This window comes from Nyctereutes procyonoides, unplaced genomic scaffold (genome assembly GCF_905146905.1).
Source record: "Nyctereutes procyonoides isolate TBG_1078 unplaced genomic scaffold, NYPRO_anot_genome, whole genome shotgun sequence".
Lineage (NCBI taxonomy): Eukaryota > Metazoa > Chordata > Mammalia > Carnivora > Canidae > Nyctereutes > Nyctereutes procyonoides.
In genome coordinates this window covers 14612994-14636163 of record NW_026575033.1, presented here as the reverse complement: position 1 = coordinate 14636163, position 23170 = coordinate 14612994, and the positions used below count along the sequence as shown (strand labels likewise).

The window sequence follows — 23170 nt, the reverse complement described above, 5'->3', positions numbered from 1 at the left end:
ATCTGCCTATCACAATACAAAACAAAGCTTTTATAAGAACTCTGGTTTTTCTTCAGGAATAAACTATATTAATAGAGGCCCCTTTTTTAATATTTATTTATTTATGATAGACATAGAGAGAGAGAGAGAGAGTCAGAGACACAGGAGGAGGGAGAAGCAGGCTCCATGCAGGAAGCCCGATGTGGGACTCGATCCCAGGACTCCAGGATCGCACCCTGGGCCAAAGGCAGGCGCTAAACCGCTGAGCCACCCAGGGATCCCCAATAGAGGCCCTTCTTAATAATAACATATATCACAAATGTGATACATCTAATTATTAAATTGTATTCTAATAAACTACCTCTCTATTAATATATCTTTATTCCTTTTACATACATAGATAATAAATTAGAGCTCTAAGATACAAAACACTTTATGATATTGATCCAAAACCCCAACCACTCTCTCCTTGGAACTAATCTATGTTGTAAATGTCTATATCCCATATTTCCTAAGCAGGTCATCTTCAATTTATTTCAGAGTTTGGCAGCATAATTTTCAATGTAATTAGATTCAGCTGTCATTCTGAATGACAGTTTGTCACGCAGTAACTAAAATATATTAGTTTACCTTTCAGAGTGCAATCACTAATCAGGTTAAACATTATTTCTAAAATAAAAAGAGCCCAATATAATTAACTTAAATCAGTAAATCTGACTAAAATATATTTGCTCAACATAATTCCTATAGAAGTTTCTAAGAGTATTTTCACAGAGAAAAATGTTCCTTCAATAGCTACTCAACCCATCCCTAAAATAAGCCAATCATCCTAAAAATGAATGCTTTTGATCCCAGATGAGAAAATGTTAATAGTTCAAAACAATTTCATGACCATTTAGGCAATCTTGTTGAACTGTGACCAATGAGTTCACTCAGGCCCTGTGTGGTACCAATGAGACCAAGAAAATGGGTTATACTTCCATTTGAATCTAAACTTAGTAGAGTGAATGGTTAAAAGAATGAGCCTACAATCCCACTCAATTAGGGTCTGCTGCCTGCCAGGTGGAGATGATTTCAACAATAATAGCAATGAAACAAATATGTGAACAGATTAACCACTAGCAAAAAATAATTCACACCTTAGCATATTTTATTCATAGTAACAGATACTCCAAAGACAACAATGTGAAAAGTCAAACTTTGGTAAAGATGAACATTAAATCTCAACTCTTAAAAACCTAGACAAGTAAATATGCTACCTTATAAATAGTTACTGCATTTTTACATATAATAATTATACTTGACCTAACTTCTAACATTTTTTTTTCTGGAACATTCTTTCAATTCTGGAACTCTATGAAAAAACTATAATCAGCATCTTTTCAGCAGTGGGAGGGAACAGAATTTCCTTACAGAGGAAGAAAAATTCAAAACAGTACTTATACCAGACCGGTTAAAGAAAAAGACTTATTTATGGTGATCCTGATACTGAACTGTATCAAGCCAGCTTGAATTTTCCTCTAGATTTCAGAAAACCATTAACTTTACTTTGATAAAATTTTTAGAATTCTGATTTTATGAGACTGATGAAAATCAAAATAATTTCTAACATCCTCACTTCTCTTCCTCCACCTTCTCTCTTATTCATGAACTACAAATGCCCACAGAGATCTAACTCTTTCACCTCAAGAGGGTAGGCAATGAAAACCAAACTCACCTCCTCTCTCCAAGGGGCCCAAATTTACATAGGTGTAAACTACAGCTTTTACCCCGTAAAATATAGGTGTCATATACCCTACCATCAACCACCTTTTCAAATCTCAACCTAAACATTTTTTAAAATTAATATTGAGTACTTAGTATGTATGAGAACCTTCATCAGGTATTGGGAAAATCTCTTCATTGTCCCTTCCCTCAACCACAACTTTAAAATTTGAATCCATCATCCCCTACTTACTTAACTTATACTTACTAATATTTACTTATTAGAACATACTCTAAGAGTGAATCCTTTTGTCTTCAAAGATAAAGGGTAACTACATGGTAAGTTTAGGAAATCATGCAAAGTGTAATTTACTTCCCAAAGTTTTCAATACGAGACCTAATTACTGAGTTAGCTATATACCTAATAATTAAGATAGCTGTACGCAAAAAATAAAATAATGTGACCCTATATAATTTAAAAGTTTATCTGATAGCCACTTAAAACAAGTAAAATGAAACAGGTGAAGTTAACTTTAATATATATACATATCTTATTTATAATATAATAACCCAAGAGGCAACATGACCAAGATATTTTCATTTCAACCTGTAACCAATATTAAAATTAATGAGATAGTTTACTTTCTTTTTTTTTTCAGACTAAGTCTTTAAAAATGGTATGTATTTTAAACTTAAAGCACATCTACATTCTTACTAGCCACATTGTAAGAAGTGCTCAATAGCCCCAAAATGTAGTGGCTTCTACACTGGATAGTATAGCTACACACAAGCAAAGAAATGGCACTTCAAAACAAGTAGTAAATATATAAAAAGACAAACTTACAAGAGACAAAGTTTTCAGTAGACTTTAAAATGACATAAGTATAGCCATGATTAATAAATCTTTAGTAAGTTATTTAAGATAAGCTAGGCCTAGGGGCACCTGGGTGGCACATCTGGTTAAGTACCTGATTCTTGATTTTGTTTCAAGTCATGATCTCAGATTCATAAGATCAAGCCTCCCTCCCACTGGACTCCAAGCTCAGCATGGAGTCGGCTTGCCTCCCCCACCCCACCACACACAAGCTTGCATGTGCTCTAATAAATTAATAAATAAAATCTTTAAAAGAAAAAGATAAACTAGGCCAACGGTATAAAAGAAAATGAATAAATTATGTTATTTCTTTAAGACAAAGGAAAAAAGGGTTAAAACTAATCATCTTCAGAAGCTGTGTACCATATAAAGTGAGTTCAAGCAGATAAGGGCATGCTCTCTCAAAGCTTGTAACTAGGTAGATAACATGATAGATAAATTTTAGAGAAAAGGTTTTTTTTTTTTCTTTTAAAACAGATTGTTTAATGGAAGCACATTTAAAAAAAAACTCTTAAGGAAAAATAAATTACAGGTTTTTGTTTTCTTTTTAATGAAGGAGGAATTGAGGCAAAATCACTACTGAATATTCCGTAAGAAACTGAAGTCACTGTAACAAATTAGCTGCTGTCTTCCATAATTAATTAATTTTTTAGGTGACAGGAATTATTCACATGTGAGTGTTCTGGTCTTTGTTTCTCTATACTTACTCAAGAGAATTCTGGCTTGGCCTGCAGAAGTGAAGGCCTTCACTTCCCCCACCCTCTGAGACTGTCTTACCAATCTAAATGGAAATTATTTTAGGCTTTGTAATTTAGAAGAAAGAGGAATACTAAGAATTTACAGGGTTAGAACTATGGGCTGATTTTTTGACAAGTTCCAGGATAAAAGGATCAAAGAGCAACTGTATTATGGGAAAGAAGCAAATGAGAGAAAGAGAGTATATTTTTTTAAAAAAACTATTTACTATAGTCTGTACATCTCTAGTCCATGTAATATTCAAGAATAGGAGTAAAGAACCTGAATCATATAGAAATTACTTTTTCTTATTGGAGACGTGTTTTTTTGGTTACATCAACAAAGAAAGTGATGCATGCAGATCATGAATTTATAAATGTAACATACAAATATAGTCTCCAGAGTATCTTATCTGTGTTGTCAATGGAGACGGGCTTGAATAAAAAACTCTTATTCTGTGAAGACTTATGCTAAGTGCAATTAAGCCAGACACAAAAGGACAAATACTATATGATTACACTTGTATGAGGTACCAAGAACAGTCAAACTCACAGGGACAGAAAAGTATAATGGTGGTCACCAGGGCCTGAGGAAAAAGGACTGGATGTTACTATTTAATTGGTACAGAGTTCAATTTAGGAATATGGAAAAAAGTTCTGGAGATGGATGGTGGTGGTGGTTGCACAACAGTGCTAATGTACTTACTTGTAGTAGTGCCACTAAACTGCACACTTATAAGTGGTTATACTGGTGAATTTTCTCCTATTGTATATTTTATCACAATAATAAAGGACATAAAGACTTGGAATAAACAGAGTTAACTTTGAAATAAACCTAGAAGTAATGACATTTGAAAAAATAAAAATAAATTCTACTGACTTCTAAAGCCACATTTTACCACCATTAAAAATACATTTTCTTTAAGATACTCAAGCCTATTTGTTGAAGTGTGCTGGATGCCTAACATTATCTTTAAAAATTGACTAAAATATAGCTAAATTAAATATAGCATATCAGAAACAGATTTTAAATGTTAATAATAAAAGGATTTATTTGGAGATATTCATTTCCCAACAAAAGCATATTCCTTCCCAGTTGGATATAGTATACAGGAACATTTTTAAAATGTTATGGCTTTAAGAGAATACTGCATATAAAAACTACACGGCATCTCCCCAAAAATGATCTGTGGAGTTTCAGAGATTAGGATAGTAGGGGAACACATCAATTTGGAAATAACATGAATAACAGGTTTTAGAAAATACCTGGTAACATACCTTATGTCTATTCTCTTAGTCTCATGCATATGGCTACAATGTGTTAAAGGGAAAAGACCATTTCTTTTAGTAAGAGTTCAAATAACTGGAGATTTTGCAAACTATTTTTTTGTGTGTAGCTCTCCTTAGCTACTCATAAAACCCAACTTATCTTACCACTCATAGAAATACCTGCCAAGCTAAGCACTAAGGAAAACAAACATTATTCAAATGCACATATATGAAATTCATATCCAAATAATTAATTTGTAGTACGAACAAAGCATCAGTATCTTTAGAAGGACAGTAATTACACATTTCAAAAAGTACTAGAAATAGCCGGGACACCTGCACCCCGATGTTTCTAGCAGCAATGTCCACAATAGCCAAACTGTGGAAGGAGCCTCGGTGTCCATCGAAGTATGAATGGATAAAGAAGATGTGGTTTATGTATATAATGGAATATTACTCAGCCATTAGAAATGACAAATACCCACCATTTGCTTTGACGTGGATGGAACTGGAGGGTATTATGCTGAGTGAAATGAGTCAATCGGAGAAGGACAAACATTATATGGTCTCATTCATTTGGGGAATATAAAAAATAGTGAAAGGGAATATAGGGGAAGGGAGAAGAAATGGGTAGGAAATATCAGAAAGGGAGACAGAACATGGAAGACTCCTAACTCTGGGAACCAAACTAGGGGTGGTGAAGGGGAGGAGGGCAGGGGGTGGGGGTGACTGGGTGGTGGGCACTGAGGGGGGCACTTGTTGGGATGAGCACTGGGTGTTATTCTGTATGTTGGCAAATTGAACACCAATAAAAAATAAATTTATTATTACAAAAAAAAAGTACTAGAAATAGAAGTCAATGCCATCAGTTAAATTTTATCTATTCAGCTTAAGTTTCTCTTCTCAGGTACCATACACTCAAAATAAGTTTCCTCTATCCTCTGCCTATATGAATCTTTCCTTATTTTTTTAAAGATTTTATTTTTTTTAATAATTTCCATTCTCAATGTGGGGCTCGAACTCACAATCACAAGATCAAGAGTCACATGTTCTAGAACTAAGCCATCCAGGCACCCCATTCCTTTTTTTTTTATACATTATTCATCTAGCATTTATTGAATGCCTACTATGTGTACATAATTATTACACAACAGTATAACAAATATTATATCTTTCAACAGTCAAAAGAAAGTAAAAGTTGACAGGAAAAAGGTATACCCTTCTATGTTAAAGAGTCAACTTATCAGAGGTCTGGATGAGTACAAAAAAGTTACCGACATATACAGAACTCCTGAAATAATTCACTGAATTGGACTTTAATAAATGTTAATCTCCTGAGTACGCCTGAGAAGGGAAAAAAAAATGTGAACATTCATGGATTAAAACAGAGGGATTTCAATAAGAAGAAATAAGGTTGACCTAACTATAGATTGTAGTTAACATTGACAAAGCCATGGAAACACTCCCTAATGATCTGAGTCCTTATGTAAGCTATGCCCTCTTTGTAGAAAGCTTTTCCATTCTTCCCTTTTTTATCTTTGAAAATAGCTGCTTGTCCTTTAAGATCCAGTTCAAAAGTCACTTAACAATGTGACCTTCCTAGAATCCTTCAGGAAAAGTTAGTGGATCCACTGTCTCTATGGCATTTTATTTAAATCTTTGTAATATCCCTATTTAACACTGTAATTTATCTGCTTATTCTTCTATTTCCTGTGCTGAAACTTCAGTTAATTGAAGGGAGGGACTATGCAATTCTTTTTTATATGCCCAATGAGTATCTTTACTCTGGCAATAGAACACTAGGTTAGGATTACTCAGTAATTTCTTTAATCATTACTTTAAATATCCTGAGCCTGCGGGGGGGGGGGGGGGGGGGCAACAACAACAACAAAAAACAGAACAAAACAAAACAAAAGCATGCTTCTGTTTGAAATGAGCTGGGGCAAAGTGGAACAAATGAAAAACAGCACTGAACTAAGAGTCAGGGAATCTAGGTGTTAAGTCCTAGTCTCTTTAAAACCGCAGGATCTTAACCTATCTGGTTCTCTTTCCTTGCCTAGGCAAGTGATAGAATCAGGCTACTTCACCAGATCTGAAGACTCTATAATCCTTTTCAAATTTAAACTTTATTTTAAACATAAACCATGAATATATACACCTAAATATCTTTAGCTTTCCCCACACACACCGAGAAAAATAAAAATTGAAATGTTAAAAAAGAGGCAAACATAGAAATCAGGAGAATCACAAAAGCCTGCAAAGACAAAATTTATACCCAAGTCAAAAGTGACCAAAATAAGCAAACTATATCACATGTGAAAAAATTCTCATTCCAAAAACAAGTTCAATAAGCAGCACAAAATTCCAGATTCTACAATAAGTACTCATGATACCAAGGTGAATAACACAATGTTCTGATCTCAAGGGATTCAGAGGCTCTAGAGTAGTTTGAATATTTAAACAAATCTTTAAAATAGAATGTGCAAGTGCTGAATCTGAAGAATGTACAAAATGATATGGGAGAGCACAAGATGGCAGGAAGAGCTTTTAGGGAAAGATCAAAGAAGGTATGGCCTATGGAAGGGATGAGAATTAAATCTTGAAACACAAGTAGGTGTTCTTTAGACAAAGGTGGAAGAATAAGATGACTTGAGAAATGCAATAATTATTTAGCAAGTAACAGTCAATACAGTATAATAAAAGAAACAATTTTCCAGGGATTACTCATATCTCATACGATTTTTAAACTAATTTAAATAATTTACATTCAAGGACTTTGAAAGGGTAATCAAGTTATACAGAATTAGTACAAATCAAGTAAAATAATTTTATGACCTTTTATAATAAAATATTGCTTATAAGCTTATATTGCTTATATAACTCTTTTAGGATACTAGACTTAGTTTAACTCAGAAAGACAACTATTTTATTTCATTGAAGATTTTACATTTATCAAGATGATAAAATGAGATAATACACATCATATGCTTAACATACTGCTTCAGTAAGTGCAAGCTGCTATCACTGTCATCATCATCATTAAAGGCTTCTGTATATTTTAAAGAGCAATGAACCTGAAAATGGAACATCCAGCTTTGAGTCTCATTTCTGCAACTAAACTCTTTTTGCAAACTTGAACAAGCCACTTAACTTCAGCTGTCGTTTACTTATTATACTAAAGTAAAATCACAATTACTTCAAAGGTGCTGGGAGAGGATATTAAAAACATTAAGGTATGAAACCAAACCCAATCTATTAAATGCCAATTCCCTACCCATAAGTAAAAATTTTTAAGGTAACAGTAAAAATATGTATATGCCATCTTTAAATCAGCTGCAGGTTATTTCTCTAAGAAAAATGAAGGTATTTGCTAAAGACAAATATATCTAGACATTTACACTTCCATAAAATTTGCCATTTATCAATGTTTGCTTTACAAACTGGAAATTATGTTACCTAGGCTCTAGAATAACTCCTTCTATAACTCACTTGTTCTACCCAAACAAACATAATATACGTGAGGGTTCATTTAATTAATACTAATATGTAACAAATCTACTTTTTCTACATAAAATAAATATATTAATGCATGCTATTACTCTGGTTCAAGGTAATATCCAAAGTACCAACATTTAGCCTAAGAAAAGGTAAACAATTCAAAATTAGTTACCATTTATAATACTGTATAACCAATTATTCCCCAAAACTCAAAAATAAATAGTTCACAATATAGTTTTGCTAAAATCACTTTTGTATACAAATCCATCAAATTGTCTTGCATTCATTTTGATTTCCTGTAGACTGCTAGTCCTGAGTCATCCAAGGGCAGCATTCCCTACAACAACACCAACTCACTGAGGTTGGCTGGACCCTCCCTTCCAACATCATCTCTTCATATAATGCTGGCCTTTAGAATAATTTCTAAGTAGCTTCACTTTGTTTAATAATATAAAAGACTCTAGCTTTTGAATATGAAGGCATGAGTCCCAACTCTGCTGCTTAATACCCACATAGCCTTATCTAACTACTTCACATTTCCTGCAGCCTTAGTTTCCACATCTGTAGAGAAGGAATGGTATCTGAACAAGAAGTTATTCTGAGGACTAGTTAACACAGTACAATTTTACAAGTGTATTTTAAACAGTTAAGAGCTATTAATATTTTCCCAAAAAACTGATCACAAAATAGTTTTTAATCCTCTAACTTGCCCCTTAGACTTATTACTCAAGTAGTCTCCTAAATATTTAAGCTAATACTCCCAAAGGGAGGAATTATTTACTAGGATCACCATTTGTATCCTACTATATCTGTATGCAAAATTCAGCCATGTGAGGGAAGGAAGAGATAGAAGTGATCCCAGGCAAAGGAACTTGTGTTACTTCATGTCTGTTCCTTCCCCAGTTTTCCATCTTCCTTATACAAAACTAGGTAATTAGGAAAAACTACCTCAGGTACTACTAAAGACTATGCAGAATGCCAGAGAACAGACCTCCTGTGATTCACCAGGAAAGCCTGATCTATGAGTACCTGAGACCCCTTCTCTGACAGATTCACAGGGCTCAGGAACTCCAAACTAAAAGAGAATAGCTCGGTTTTATTTAGATCATTAACTTTTCTCTATGATCAGATTATCCTCAGATTCAAGATAAGAATAAAGGTAACAATGGTAAGCCTTAAATAAACTGTGTATCAAATGCTTTACATATATTATTTCATTTAATCTGCCCAACAACCTTGAGTTAAATATCCCCTTTTACATATAAGGAAGCTGAGGCATATAAAGTTTTAATGGCTATATGATATCATAATGTGGATGTAAAATAATTTATTTAACCTTAACCTTGTCTATCGTTGAACATTTATGTTGTTGCCAATTTCTTAATGTCATAAAATTACATTTATTGCTCATACTTGTCCACAGGTAATTCTTCCTTAGTCTAAAGAACTAAGGATTAATAACAAGAATCTCTTGAAATCTCTTAAGACATAGGTTAAAATGTCATTCAGAACAGCTGTTAACATTTTACATGCCCTACAACATCATTCAAGATTACTTTAGTGGGGCCCCTGGGTGACTCTGTAGGTTAAGCATCTGCTTTCAGCCAAGGTCATGATTTCAGGATCCTGGGATCGAGCCCCTGCCCCCGACCCCATCATCAGACTCCCTACTTAGCAAGGACTCTGCTTCTCCCTCTCCCTCTGCCCCGCCTCCAGCTCGTGCCCACCTATGCACACACGTTTTCTATTAAAAAAATCTAAAAAAAAAAAAAAAAATTAGCATGCCTGGGAAACAATGGTAATTTTCTCTTTAATCATTTGTTTTCCATAATCACTATTATGTTGTTGGTGAAAATAAATTTCTGTATTAGTTAGCAATATATATTTCTTCTTGAAATAGAGCAATTCCATTGGCAAGTTAATATTTTTCTTATGACTTGTCCTGTAATACCTAACACCTAAGGTTTTTGTTTTGTTTTGTTTTGTTTTAATTTAATTTAGAATATTGGTCAGGAATCACTGGGGTGCAATGGATAGAAACCCAACTCAAACTAGCTTAAAAAAATAAAACAGGAAATATATTTGCTTATTAATACATTGAAAAGTCTGGGGATATGTTGGGCCCGAATGGTTTCATAGATGTCATCCGTAATCTCTCTTGGTTCTAAGTGCCTCTGTGATAGGTCCATTCTCAAGTACACTCTGCTTCATGGCAACAGACTGCCAGTCTATATTTGACTTATATTCTAAACGTCGTATCCACTCCAATGGTATCTTTCTCTTCCTCTGACAAATGAAAGAAGTTACCAAGCTATTCAGATGTGCAGCTAGATTTTTAACCAAAAGTTGTTACTGATGAGCCAGGTCCAGATTCTGTTTCTGATTCAGGAAAGCTGAAAGGAATCCAGGGAAACTCCAAACCATATAAACAGAGTCAAGAAGGGATGACTCCTCAAAGGAGTGTTAAAAAAATCTAGAACTGTTAGCAGCAGAAAGAATGGATATTATGCAGCCAAAACCAATAGAAAATTGTAATATTCTAGCCCCATACACCTTATACAGTCACTTCCTTCTTATATACATAATTTTTAATACCCATGTTTAACAATGTTACTACCTTAGCCACAATACTAAAAAAAAAAAGGTACTCATCACTTTAAGGGGATGCAGGGTGAGGAGGAGGTAAGGAATAGACAAAGATAACTCAAGTTACTGCATCAGGCTACAAGTCTAATAAATAAAATCTTTGTGCTATGAATTGGTCAGGTCCAAATGTGTGTTCTTTTTGGTGGTATGTCATTATCTGACAACATATAGCTATATAACAAATTTATCTCCCTGATACTTAACATAGGATGATAAAAGAACATAAATAAAAATTCCTACTTAGAAGAGTGGCAAAGATAAACCATGGTCCTTAATCTGAAGCACAGCACATACACTACCAGTTAGAGTGGCAAGAATTTCTTATCCCAGCAATGAAGTTCCTTGTTCAGCCAGTTCAGATGTATTCATTTCTCCTAGATCAGAAGACCTCATTTGTCCATCTACCCTTATGGCCTTAGATTTTCTGTCCAGCAGCTACACTGCTTTAGCAGCCTACTTCCTCTTACCTAAGCTTAGAACTGCCTTAGAAGGAAAAGAACACAAGTCTTCATTTACCAGACTTACAGTCAGTTAAAGAAGTAGTTTTCCTAAAATCATAATAACCTTTTGACCAATTAACTTCAGTCAACTGGTTGAATTAGCATCAAAGCCAGAATCTTGTCAAGGTACAGTTTACCAATCTTTTCCCTGAATAGCCAGGGGAATATTGAAAAAAGAAAACCAGAGCCAGGGGCATCGCAATGCTGGATTTCAAGTTATACTGCAAAGCTGTAATCATCAAGACAGTGTGGTACTAGCACAAAAACAGACACATAGATCAATGGAACACAATAGAGAACCCAGAAATGTGCCCTCAACTCTATGGTCAACTAATATTTGACAAAGCAGGAAAGACTGTCCACTGGAAAAAAGATAGTCTCCTCAATAAATGGTGCTGGGAAAATTCTGTCATGTGTAGAAGAATGAAACTAGACCATTCTCTTACACCAGACACAAAGATAAACTCAAAATGGTGGAAAGATCTAAATGTGAAACAAGAATCCATAAAAATCCTAGAGGAGAACACAGGCAACACCCTTTTTGAACTTGGCCACAGCAACTTCTTGCAAGATACATCTATGAAGGCAAGGGAAACAAAAGCAAAAATGAACTATTGGAACTTAATCAAGATAAAAAGCTTCTGCACAGCAAAAGAAAGAGTCAACAAAAACTACAAGACAACCTACAGAGTGGGAGAAGATATGCAAATGACCTATCAGATAAAGGGCTGGTATCCAAGATCTATAAAGAACTTATTAAACTCAACAGCAAAGAAACAAACAATCCAATCATGAAATGGGCAAAAGACATGAAAAAAAATTTCACCAAAGAGGACATACACATGGCCAACAAGCACATGAGAAAATGTTCCACGTCACTTGCCATCAGGGAAATACAAATCAAAACCACAATGAGATACCACCTCACACCAGTGAGAATGGTGACAATTAACAAGACAGGAAACCACAAATGTTGGAGAGGATGTGGAAAAAGGGGAACCCACCTGCACTGTTGGTGGGAATGTGAACTGGTACAGCCACTCTGGAAAACTGTGTTGAGGTTCCTCAAAGAGTTAAAAATAGATCTGCCCTACAACCCAGCAATTGCACTGCTGGGGATTTACCCCAAAGATACAGATGCAGTGAAACGCCGGGACACCTGCACCCCAATGTTTATAGCAGCAATGTCCACCATAGCAACATTGTGGAAGGAGCCTCAGTGTCCATTGAAAGATGAATGGATAAAGAAGATGTGGTCTATACATACAATGGGATGTTACTCAGCCATCAGAAAGGATGAATACCCACCATTTGCTTCAACATGGATGGAACTGGAGGGTATTATGCTGAGTGAAGTAAGTCAATCGGAGAAGGACAAACATTATATGGTTTCACTCATACGGGGAATATAAAAAATAGTGAAAGGGATTATAGGAGAAAGGAGAGAAAATGAGTGGGAAAAATCAGAGACGGTGACAGACCATGAGAGACTCCTAACTCTGGGAAACAAACAAGGGGTAGGAAGGGGATGTGGGCAGGGGCATGGGGTGACTAGGTGACAGGCACTGAGGGGGGCACTTGATGGGATGAGCACTGGGTGTTATACTAGATGTTGGCAAATCAAACTCCAAAAAAAAATACCAAAAAAAAAAAAAAAAAAAGGTTTCCGACTTCTAAAAATTTCCTAACAATATTCAGTCTCCCAGCAATAGACTTTCATGGTAGTCATTCCCTTCACCCTCAGCTTAGTGATTTTCCTTGAAGCAATTTGAAACAATAACCTGGGTGAGGAGGCACAGGCTATACTGTTACTCATTCCCTGGAAGCGCTCTCTTTTAAAGCTCTTTAGTAACTGGATTGTTACTTTGGTCAGGAATGCATGAGGTGCTTGAGAGAAGCTTATAAAACAGAATTTTATGTGATTCTAATTTAACCTCTTGCCTTTCCTCTTACCAACTTTAGGATGGGGTAAAAAAAAAAAAAAGTCTTTTCAACCTTCAAAGTTCTTGATATTCTGATTCTCTGCTATGCAGAAAAGGCCACTCTTACTTGGCAAGACAGTATTTTCTCTCTCTGCTTTCAAGGACATCTGCCTGTACCAAAGCTAGTTGCCCTCTTATGAAACATTATCAATGAAGGCCACAAAAAGTGGCCAAAACACTACAATATCACTAAAGTTACCACCTCAGTAATTCCATAGGCAAAGATAACACAGGTGACAATTTAAAACAGGTGTTCTGCAATTCCTTAAAAGTAACTTCTAGGGGAAAGCAAAGTCCTCATTGCCTTATACTCCATTTCAACGTTTAAGGTCTGTTCCTGACAACATCCATTTCCTAAAGTCTATGCTAGTAAGGATTCTTTCCATTTACAAGTGACAAAGTTCCAATTTAAAATGACTTTAAGCTAAAATAATAATAAATTTTAATGATGGTTAGAAGATAATCACAAGCTAAAATAATAATAAATTTTAATGATGGTTAGAAGATAATCACAGGGAACTCCAGGGGCTCAAGAATGTTACTTCTGTCTCTCTTGGCTCAGTCAGTTAAACATCCAACTTGTGATTTCACCTCAGGTCATGCATGACCTTAGGAGATCATGGGATCAAGTCCAGCTCTGACCCAGCATTGGGCTCTACGCTCAACAGGAAGTCTGCTCCAGGTTCTCTTTCTCCCTCTGTCCCTACCCCTCTTCATGCAAATGCTCATGCTCACAGTCTGTAAAATAAATAAATCTTAAATATATATATATATATGTATATAATATTTCTCTCTCTCTTCATACCTAGTCAAAATCTAATATAGGCACTTCAATATAGCTATAGGATGAATCTACGTTCAGCATCCCCTATAGAGTTTCAGCACAAGTCCTATGACTGACCCTGTGACTCCTTTTGAGTTGAAATGTTCATCCCTGCACCAATCATAGGGATTCTAGCCATGCCTGTGTAAATATGCCCAACCCACCTAAACAGCTGAACCAAAAGTGGTGGATAAGTGGTTCCTCAAAGGCAAATGCAATATCTTTACCAAAAAGGGAAATATGTATGCTAGACAGACAAAAACAAGAGATGTCCACTACTCCTGGTAATATGACATATTGGAACACTTTTTAATTTCTACTCAAAGCACCGTATGCATTCCTTGCTAATAATAACATAATCTTTGTCATGTGCTTATATATTTGAATACATACACATAGGTTTATTGTAAGGAAAAGTCTTATCAGATTCTTACTTCTCCTAATATTCCAGTTTAAAATAACATTTACATGTGTAGTAAGGCCTATATAATGAATACATATTCTCAACACGCTTTTCTAGTCATAGAACTAGACAATACATTAAATGAGTCTCATTTATTTCAGGATCTTGGGTCTGGACCTTACTGTTGATCATAATTTCAGAAACTGGTCCTCTACTTCCTAATAATAGGGTCATGCCTACTCAAAATTCATTTAACTTACCCAAGAGCCAAAAACATAAAAAATGAATATGAATCCTCAAATCCTGATATTAGATCCTAATAAACCCATTTTAAGTTGAAAACATCAAAAGTCAAAAATGCATTTAATACATCTAACATTCCGAACATCACTGCTTGGCCTAGCCCATCTTAAAAATGCTGAGAATGCTTACATTAACCTACAATTGGGTAAGTCATCTAACTCAAAGCCTATTTTATAATAAAATAGTTAAGTTATAATATCTCCTGCAATTTATTGAATGCTGTACTGAAAGTACAGAAAAAAAAGAATAGCTGTACAGGTACAGAATGGCTGTCAGTGTATCAGCTGTTCAACATCATGATCCAGTGGGCTAACTGGGAGATATGACTTGCTGCCTAGCATCACAAGAGAGAATCATACTGTGTATCACTAGCCCAGGAAAAGATCAAAATTCTAAGTATGGTTTTTAATAAGTGTGTATTACTTTTGCACCACTGTAAAGTCAAAAAAATCATAAGCTGAATTCAGTTAAGTCAGGGACTGTATGTATGCATAAAATAGCCTCTTGCCCTCATGGCGTTCACAGCATAGGAGGGGCAACACATATAAATAATAGATAGATGATAGATAGATAGATAGATAGATAGATAGATAGATAGATAGATAACAATACTGGACATATAAATAAATAACAATACTGGAGAGTGATAGGTGTGTCTTTTTATTAGGAGATACTGGTTTCCCCACTAATCAAAAGTAGAGTGTTCCTATGAAACTTTTCATAAGCCAAAATGGCATAAAGCAAAGGGTATCTCCCACTCTCCAGAAGTTGGCAATATGCTACTTTGCTTTTACAAAAGACCTATTACAGCTACAGTAATGGCTTTTTTTGTAAAAGCAAAAATCTTCTTCAGATTTCTTTTGGCTAACAAAAATAGGTAGTAATGTAGATCTTTCGTAAAAATTAAATGGCAAAACACCAACTTTTGAAAAGATGTAAGTTGACAATGCACAAAATATGAAAAGTACAAGCAAGAAATTAGAAGCCTATGAGACCGATGCAAAATATTTAAAATAAACAGTCAAAAATGTAGATGGCTGAATTTTATGATACAGTACTACATCAGTGATCCAAAATGGGGATTGAATCTGTTAGGACCACACTGTGTTTACAGAAAAGCATGGCAAAGAGATACATTTATTTAACAGCACAGTATTTGCCAAAAACTGACTAGCAGTATATGAAATACTCAGAGTTAATATACCTTGTTCATAATCTGGCTATAGAATATTTGTTCTTTACTGTCTTTTTTTATTCAAGTATATTAACGTAACAGTGTCACATTAGTTTCAGGTGTTCAATATAATGATTCAACAATTCTATGCATTTCTCAGTGCTCATCAAGACTGCTTTAGTGTCATTACATGACTAAATTAATCTTTCTGTGGAAAATCTCAGAACTCTAGATAGTGCAACTTCCAAAGTTTACAAATTCATTCTTAATTTAACTTTCAATATCCAATAGCAAAAATAAAATATAATTCAAGTTAATATGAAAAGACTTACATGACAACATAAGTTAAAATGCAGAAAATCATCTTTAAATATAAGTAAATGTGGTTCTGTTAATATTAAGGACTTTCCTGATGCAACTGCCTATTTTCAAAATAAATTTAGTTCAGATGCAAAACATACCTTTTGTTTGCGAAATTCTAAGTATCTTTAAAGTGAAAATGATTCTGATTATCACGCTACAAATGAAAAACTCTAAGTTACTGTCACATTCAAGTATGAGAGAATCACTTATAAATTCCGTTTTAACAAAAATACTATAACCCATATGCACAGCAGTAGAGGAAATTTGCTCACAAATCCCAGGAAAAGTATCTTGTATTGCTTTCAATACAATATGCCATTCACACGTTAAAAAATGAAATGATCAGAGGAAATATTTTCTACAAGTAAAGATAACTAACATTGCACTGTAATTTGCAAATAAAAATTTACAAATTAAATGCTATAGAATTATACTACCCGAGACAGCTATTCAAACCTGGTGTGAATTCTTCCATTAAGTAAATATCTGTTCTCTGTTTTATCTTTTCTAAAACTATATTTATATTAAAATCTTTGATAAAAAGAAACTTTCATGTTATAAACAAACAACACATGATACTTACATAGCATTTACTTTAAGGACAGAAAAATCTTATATAAACATATGTTAAGGGCGTTTACAAAGGAAGCACTGGATTAAGCAGTATGCCTATTTTCTAACTGAAACAGGCAACCAAATGCCTTATCTACAGTTAGTCTCTCTTATACCACCTCATTAAATAATTCTTCCTAAAAGGACGCCTGGGTGGCTCAGAGGTTGAGCGGCTGTCTTTGGCTCAGGGCGTGATCCCAGAGTTCGGGGATCGAGTCCCACATCAGGCTCTCTGCATGGAGCCTGTTTCTCCTCCCTCTTCCTATGTCTCTGCCTCTCTCTGTCTCTCATGAATTAATAAATAAAATCTTAAAAAAAAAAAAATCTTCCTAAAGCCAAAGTTTGTTGATGATCAGCTTCTCTCACAGCTACACTGCAAAATTCTTGACAGTATACTCTCACTGTAACACTATTTACAAATTAATTTACTCATCTTCCTGATGCTATAGTAAGTGCTATATTTTAATGCTTCAAGTTAAAAGTATCATTATACAAAAAATATACCCATCTACAATAGAAACTATTCATTCTATTTATCATTGCATTGATGATTCTTCCACAAATTCACAATCCACCTGAGTAATGGAAATAGCTCTACCTTTGGCAAACAAAAAGCAGAAAAATTACAGCCATGGCTGTGTAGAGTCCTATTTTTCACTGCATGCTTAAACTTTACTCAGCAAAACTTTTAATTCTTTGGGCAAGGTTAGAGAGAAATAGCACCTGAAAACCAAGTATTAGTATTCTCATACAGAGATAAAGAACGTACAAGAAAAACAGAAAAATATTTGGCAAAGGTGACTGAGACTGTTTAACATAGAAACTGTTTTGTTTTCAAGTTTCATTAGTTCCTCTCCCTTCTCTTCCCCTCCGTTCACTATTTCCACCACTTTTTAAATTCAATGTTTTAAATTAAGATTGAAAATTGTAAAAAAAAAAAAAAAACTCATTTTAGAGATAATAATACTAATAATATTTAGAGGCTTCCAAATTCTAACCAGTCACTGAGTTCCCCAAATGGATTGTACTGATTTATCTTTTAAGTAAATAGAATTAAGTTTTGATAATTATTTTTTTAAATGCCTAGGATTTCCAAATATTTTCAGAATCAGCTTAAATTTTCACATAACATTTCTATCATGAGTATATTAGAAAGATAAAGCTCTAAACCTACGGTTCAAGAAATATTACCCTTCAAGTGATCAATTTGTCTTCCGAAATCAATATAATTAACCTAACAGTAAATAGCTCCTTTTGTCATATATTCTTTTCTCCAAAACTTTCCATTTAAAGACCTATTGCATTCTTTAAATACGTACAAAGATATTTTAAACCTAACCTTTTTTATTCCAAAATCAATGCAGTTACAAGGTTTTATGTGGATTTGGGATGTAACCTTTCAGCATTACCTTATTTCTGATTACTCTAATTAAGCTTAACAGTAAAGTTAGTCTCTGACATAATGTTTGCATACTGAGACTTCACGCCAGATTTTCATTGCACTGAGGGAGAGTTAAATTTCTTTTCTATCTCAAAAGAAGTATTTCGCTTCCTTTCTTAACCTACTGTATATCTATAGAACCCCATCTGTTAGGAACTGATCTGGCATACATCACTAGTGCTGCAGAGTCCAAACTGGTTACACATTCAAATCAGTTTCCAGCTTGGGAGAGCTCTATTGCCTCTCATCGTGTTAAAATGTATTTGTATGCTAAGTAAGCATACAAATACGTATTAAAATAACCTAATATCACATCATCTAAAGTAAAAATGGTATTGGTTAGGTGAAAGCTGGAAAACTTTAAATGTGTTCTTTCGAATTTACAGAAATACAGTACCTGCTAACATACTACTGTATTTTGATATTTCACCTTGTTTATTTTTTTTTCACCTTGTTTATTTTAAGAAAAGGCAAGTACTGACCTTCTACTTGCTGCTGGTTAAAATCAAAACTATCAAGAAACACTATTTCTGGTATTGTTTTGAAAAGAATTAGGTTATATTGAGGTGACATTTCCCCAAACTTGCAATGACTTTTATAGTGATTTATTTTAAGGGTACATAGAGTTAGAAAGAGGTGTATTCTATTTAAACAGTAATAAATATAACAAAGCAAAGACACATTCTCCTATCTCTGACTTGAGGTACTAGCAAAAAAAGAAAAAAAAAAAAACCAGCTTTAACTTTTCTGTGAATTTAAGAGGTTCATAATAAGCCATAGACATTAATCCATATCTCAGGACACCACTGCTGTAGCTGCAGCTTTCTTTCAGTTTTCCAGTAAATCAAATAAAAATAATTGCTTGGCTGAAAAATCAGACTATTATAAAATCTCCCTGTAAGCATATTTTTATATTTCTGTGACTCCACACCAAATACAACAATCAATAGACTGGTCTTGATTTAAGCCTGGTCTTCCAAAACCCTGCCTTAACAGTATGTCAAAGACTAGATATTGCAGAGGAAACTGTTTTAAAATCTTTGCTGCAGCAAAAAACTGCATTTGCAAAACACTAAAAATGAACTACTCTTAATTATCCGCAGTTTATGATTCTCCTCTATTTCTTCTCATTTCTTCCCCTGACATCTTGAACACTCCTCAGCCTCTCTGTATATAGCGCAAAACATTAAGTCATACACAGTTCTGCAGTAACTCTTTCTTCTCACGAAAGAAACCCAAACCTATGGCTGCATTTACCACCTTTCCTCTAGCCTTTATCCACATGCCACGCTCTGAGACGGCAACGTAGAAAACCAACCTGTATGATTCGGTGCCCTCACATCTCGGGTGCACAAAAAAACAAAAAACCGCGACAACAACAAAAAGACTAGGAGGTCAGCATATTCAGGGCCATATTACAAGGGAAGAAGGCTGCCTAAGAGGAGACGGGGCGAGGGGGTGGGGGGTGGGATGGGGATGGGGGTGGGGATGGGGATGGGGATGGGGATGGGGATGGAGCCACAACACTCTCCTTGACGGCCCTCTGGATATATTTAAAGGCAGATGCAAAACTGCATCATTTTTCTCATGCAAAAACATCACACCCCAGCTGCTCAAGTTAGAGCTAATGCGCTTCTCCCATTTCAGTAGCACGGGGTAATTTAGGCTCCAGGGGCAAGGCTTCCATCCTCGGAGAGCGACACCACAGACAATTAAGAGTGTACAAGAAAGAACCCCCAGAGAAAAGGAGGCCTCCTCTTCCCCCTAACGAAACTCTCAAGCCGACCCAAAACCTGCAGGGCAAGGAATGATTTCTACTCGTAGCCAGGAGAAGTGATAATAAGCGGTGTCAAGTTGGGCACCGCACTCAGGTGGCAGGAGAGGACCCGAGAGGCGCAGGGAGGTGGCGCGGCTACGGCTGCGCGCAGGCAGGTCACCCGCTGGGCAGGCACTACCCGCCGGACGCTCGGTGCTCCCGGGGACGCGCGGCGAGGGCGACCCCGGGGTGGGGGCGCGGGCGCGGGTGCGGGGTGCGTGGGAGCGAGAGGCTGGGGAGCACGGCGATGGGGGCCGGGGGCCAGATGGGGAGCACGCCTCTTCCCTTACCAGGTTGAGCACCGTCTCCACGATGTCCCTGTTGCTGACCTCTCCGACCTGTATGAGTCCAATCAACACTGCGAATTTCATCCGGATGTTGCGGATCGGCACCGAAGGGTTAATCATCCCCGCGGGCAGCACCACCGAGCCGGAGCCGGACGCCCCCCTCAGCTCGCCCATCCCGCTGCCCCCGCCGCCGCCCCCGCCGCCGCCGCCGCCGCCTCCGCCTCCGCCTCCGGCCCCGACGGCTATGAGCCCCACGGGCTGAGGCTCGAGCCCCGGGCCCGGGCCCGGCTTCTCGCTCGCCATTTGACCCCCTTCTGCGGAGAAGGCAAGAGCAGAGGCGCTGCCTCCGCCGGTTCCGTTACACCTGCCTCGGCCCCCGCCCCCCGGCCGTCGCCTCGGAGCCCGAGCATCCACCAGCGCCGCGGCGCCGGGCCCGCTCCCGCCTGCGCGTCAGCCCGGCCCGCTCCGGCGCCCTCCCCCGCAGAGGCGGCGGGTTATTCCCGGGCTTATTCCCGGCGGTGGCTGCGCCGCAAACCGCTGCCCGCCCGGCTCGCGGCAGTGCCCGCCCAGCAGCTGTGCCGGTGCCGGTGCCGGTGCCGGTGCCTGTGCCTGTGCCGCCGCCGCCGCCGCCTCGCTCTCCCCCTCCCGGTCCGTCCGGCCCGGCCCGCCCCCCGCGGGGATGCGGCCGACGCTCCGAAAAGCCCTGGGGCGCGAGCTCTGGCCACGACGCTGGCGGGTGCTGGAGCTCGGGCTGCGGCCGACGCTTCTGACGCTGCTGCCGCCGCTGCTACGGGCGCCCCTGTTGTTGTGCAGCCCCGACGCCGCCGCTCACTCCGCCATGTTGCCGCCCCCTGCCTGCGGTAGCGGCCGCCGCGCCTGCGCAGAGCCTCCGGGGGCGGAGCCCCGCTGCACCCCCTCCTCCGCCCTGCCCTCCATCCCTTCCCACCCACCCTCCCCGACACCCCGTCCCTCCCCCAACCACCCAGAACGGACAGACAGGTGAGCAGGTGCACGGGGACCGCTGCCAGGCCCTGGGGCGAGCTGGTAGAGGCGGGGCGCGCGGTGGCTTCCTCGCACTTTTTCCCTTGAGGGTGGATTCCCCCTGTGGGGAAGGACACAGTGAGCGTGTCTTGCCTTCGCCGCCTCCTCCTTCTTCCCTCAATATCCTTTTGCTAAGAGGAGGTTCGTCGTCTTCGTCTTCATCACCGCGTCCAGCAGCTGCCACGGCCAGGGCCACATGCCTTGGAAGGTAGGGGAGTGGCAGGCGGCCGCTTTCCGCCGCTCTTCGCCCTCCTCGCAGGTCTGCCCGCCTGCCCCGCCCCCTCCACACACGCACCCCCAAGCCCCTAATTTCCCAAATGAGAAGGGGCCGGCAAAGCAGAAACCAGCGCGCCGGCCGTGGAGCTAGATCTTGCATCGTCGGGGAAGGATGCAGATGGAATGTAATGGGTCTTTTTCTACAGCCATGAAAGAGGCTGACACCTGCACACACAGGCACGACTTAAAATAGAACTTGTCCAACGGTGAACCGCTCTGGATGGAGCTCTGAACAACAAACAGCTCTCGAGCTCACCTACCAGCCTAAGAAGGCTGCACTGACTGACACTAGAGGGTAGTTCGGTGGGAGCTACAGATCCCACATTTCAAAAATCCCTTGCGATCTTCAGGTATGATGCCAACTAATGATGCTTCCCTTCTCCTTAGTCATGCACAGTTCAAAGATTTTTGAAATTATCTAAGAATATAGGGAATCTTCATGGCCACCTTTAATCTTGAAAAAAGTAGATTGGGGATCCCTGGGTGGCGCAGCGGTTTAGCGCCTGCCTTTGGCCCAGGGCGCGATCCTGGAGACCAAGGATCGAATCCCACGTCGGGCTCCCGGTGCATGGAGCCTGCTTCTCCCTCTGCCTGTGTCTCTGCCTCTCTCCCTCTGTGTGTGTGTGACTATCATAAATAAATAAAAATTTAAAAAAAAAAAAAGAAAAAAGTAGATCGCTCTATCTGCATAAATGTCAAAGCGAAAATATTACTGCTTAAGAAAATTAAAATGTGTATAGTAATCTGGCTGCTAGATTACTAAACAAGCAGGACTGCTGTTTTCTCCTTTGAAATGAAGGATGTGCTTTCTTTAATATTTCATGAAGTATGCCCTTTGCAATAAAGATATATTACACGCCACCAGAAATATTCCGTATCTTGAGGTACATTCAAGTCATTCTACTTGTCATCTCAAATAAAAAAAGAGTCAATATACAAATCTATCATAATTTGTTTTGTGATTATTCACATTTAATTGGACTAGCTAGTCAAGTTATCTGTCAGGATACTGGAACATGGTAAAGTTCTAAAATAGTATAGGTTATGTGTAATGAAGCTCTTCAAAACCAGTACTTATGATTAGTTTTTAATTGTGTATGAATTTGTTTAAACTTGCACTGAATTGATTGAATTATTAAGCAAAAAAAAAAATCCTTTGGAAAGAAGTGATAATTGCTATGTCCATTTATATTTAATAACAATTGAATTACAAAATCTTATAATGATTGAAACTGTAGGGGAAAGCTTATAAAACCAATAACTTTTAGTAGTCTGACTTAGATATGCTCTAATTTAAAAATCCTGTGACACATAGCATTTGTGCTATAAATGCCGGTAGCATTTATGGTGTTATCTATTTTTGTGAGCACCATTTTCATTTGTAAATCTAAAATAATATATCTTGAATATGTAAATCCAGATGGAAAGATCATCACACTAGCTTT

The 23170-nt window shown here is 37.7% G+C and overlaps 1 protein-coding gene across 2 annotated transcripts in view; it reads right to left on the bottom strand.

The window, feature by feature from the left end:
• The window catches only part of NBEA (neurobeachin), a 672481-nt gene extending 651271 nt beyond the window's left edge, over positions 1-21210 (bottom strand). For both annotated transcript variants that reach the window (XM_055317362.1, XM_055317363.1), the window contains exon 1: positions 20412-21210. In XM_055317362.1, the coding sequence (XP_055173337.1) occupies positions 20412-20711 (300 nt within the window). In that variant the 5' untranslated portion in view covers positions 20712-21210. The remainder of the gene's footprint in view (positions 1-20411) is intronic.
• Positions 21211-23170: the final 1960 nt, after the last annotated feature.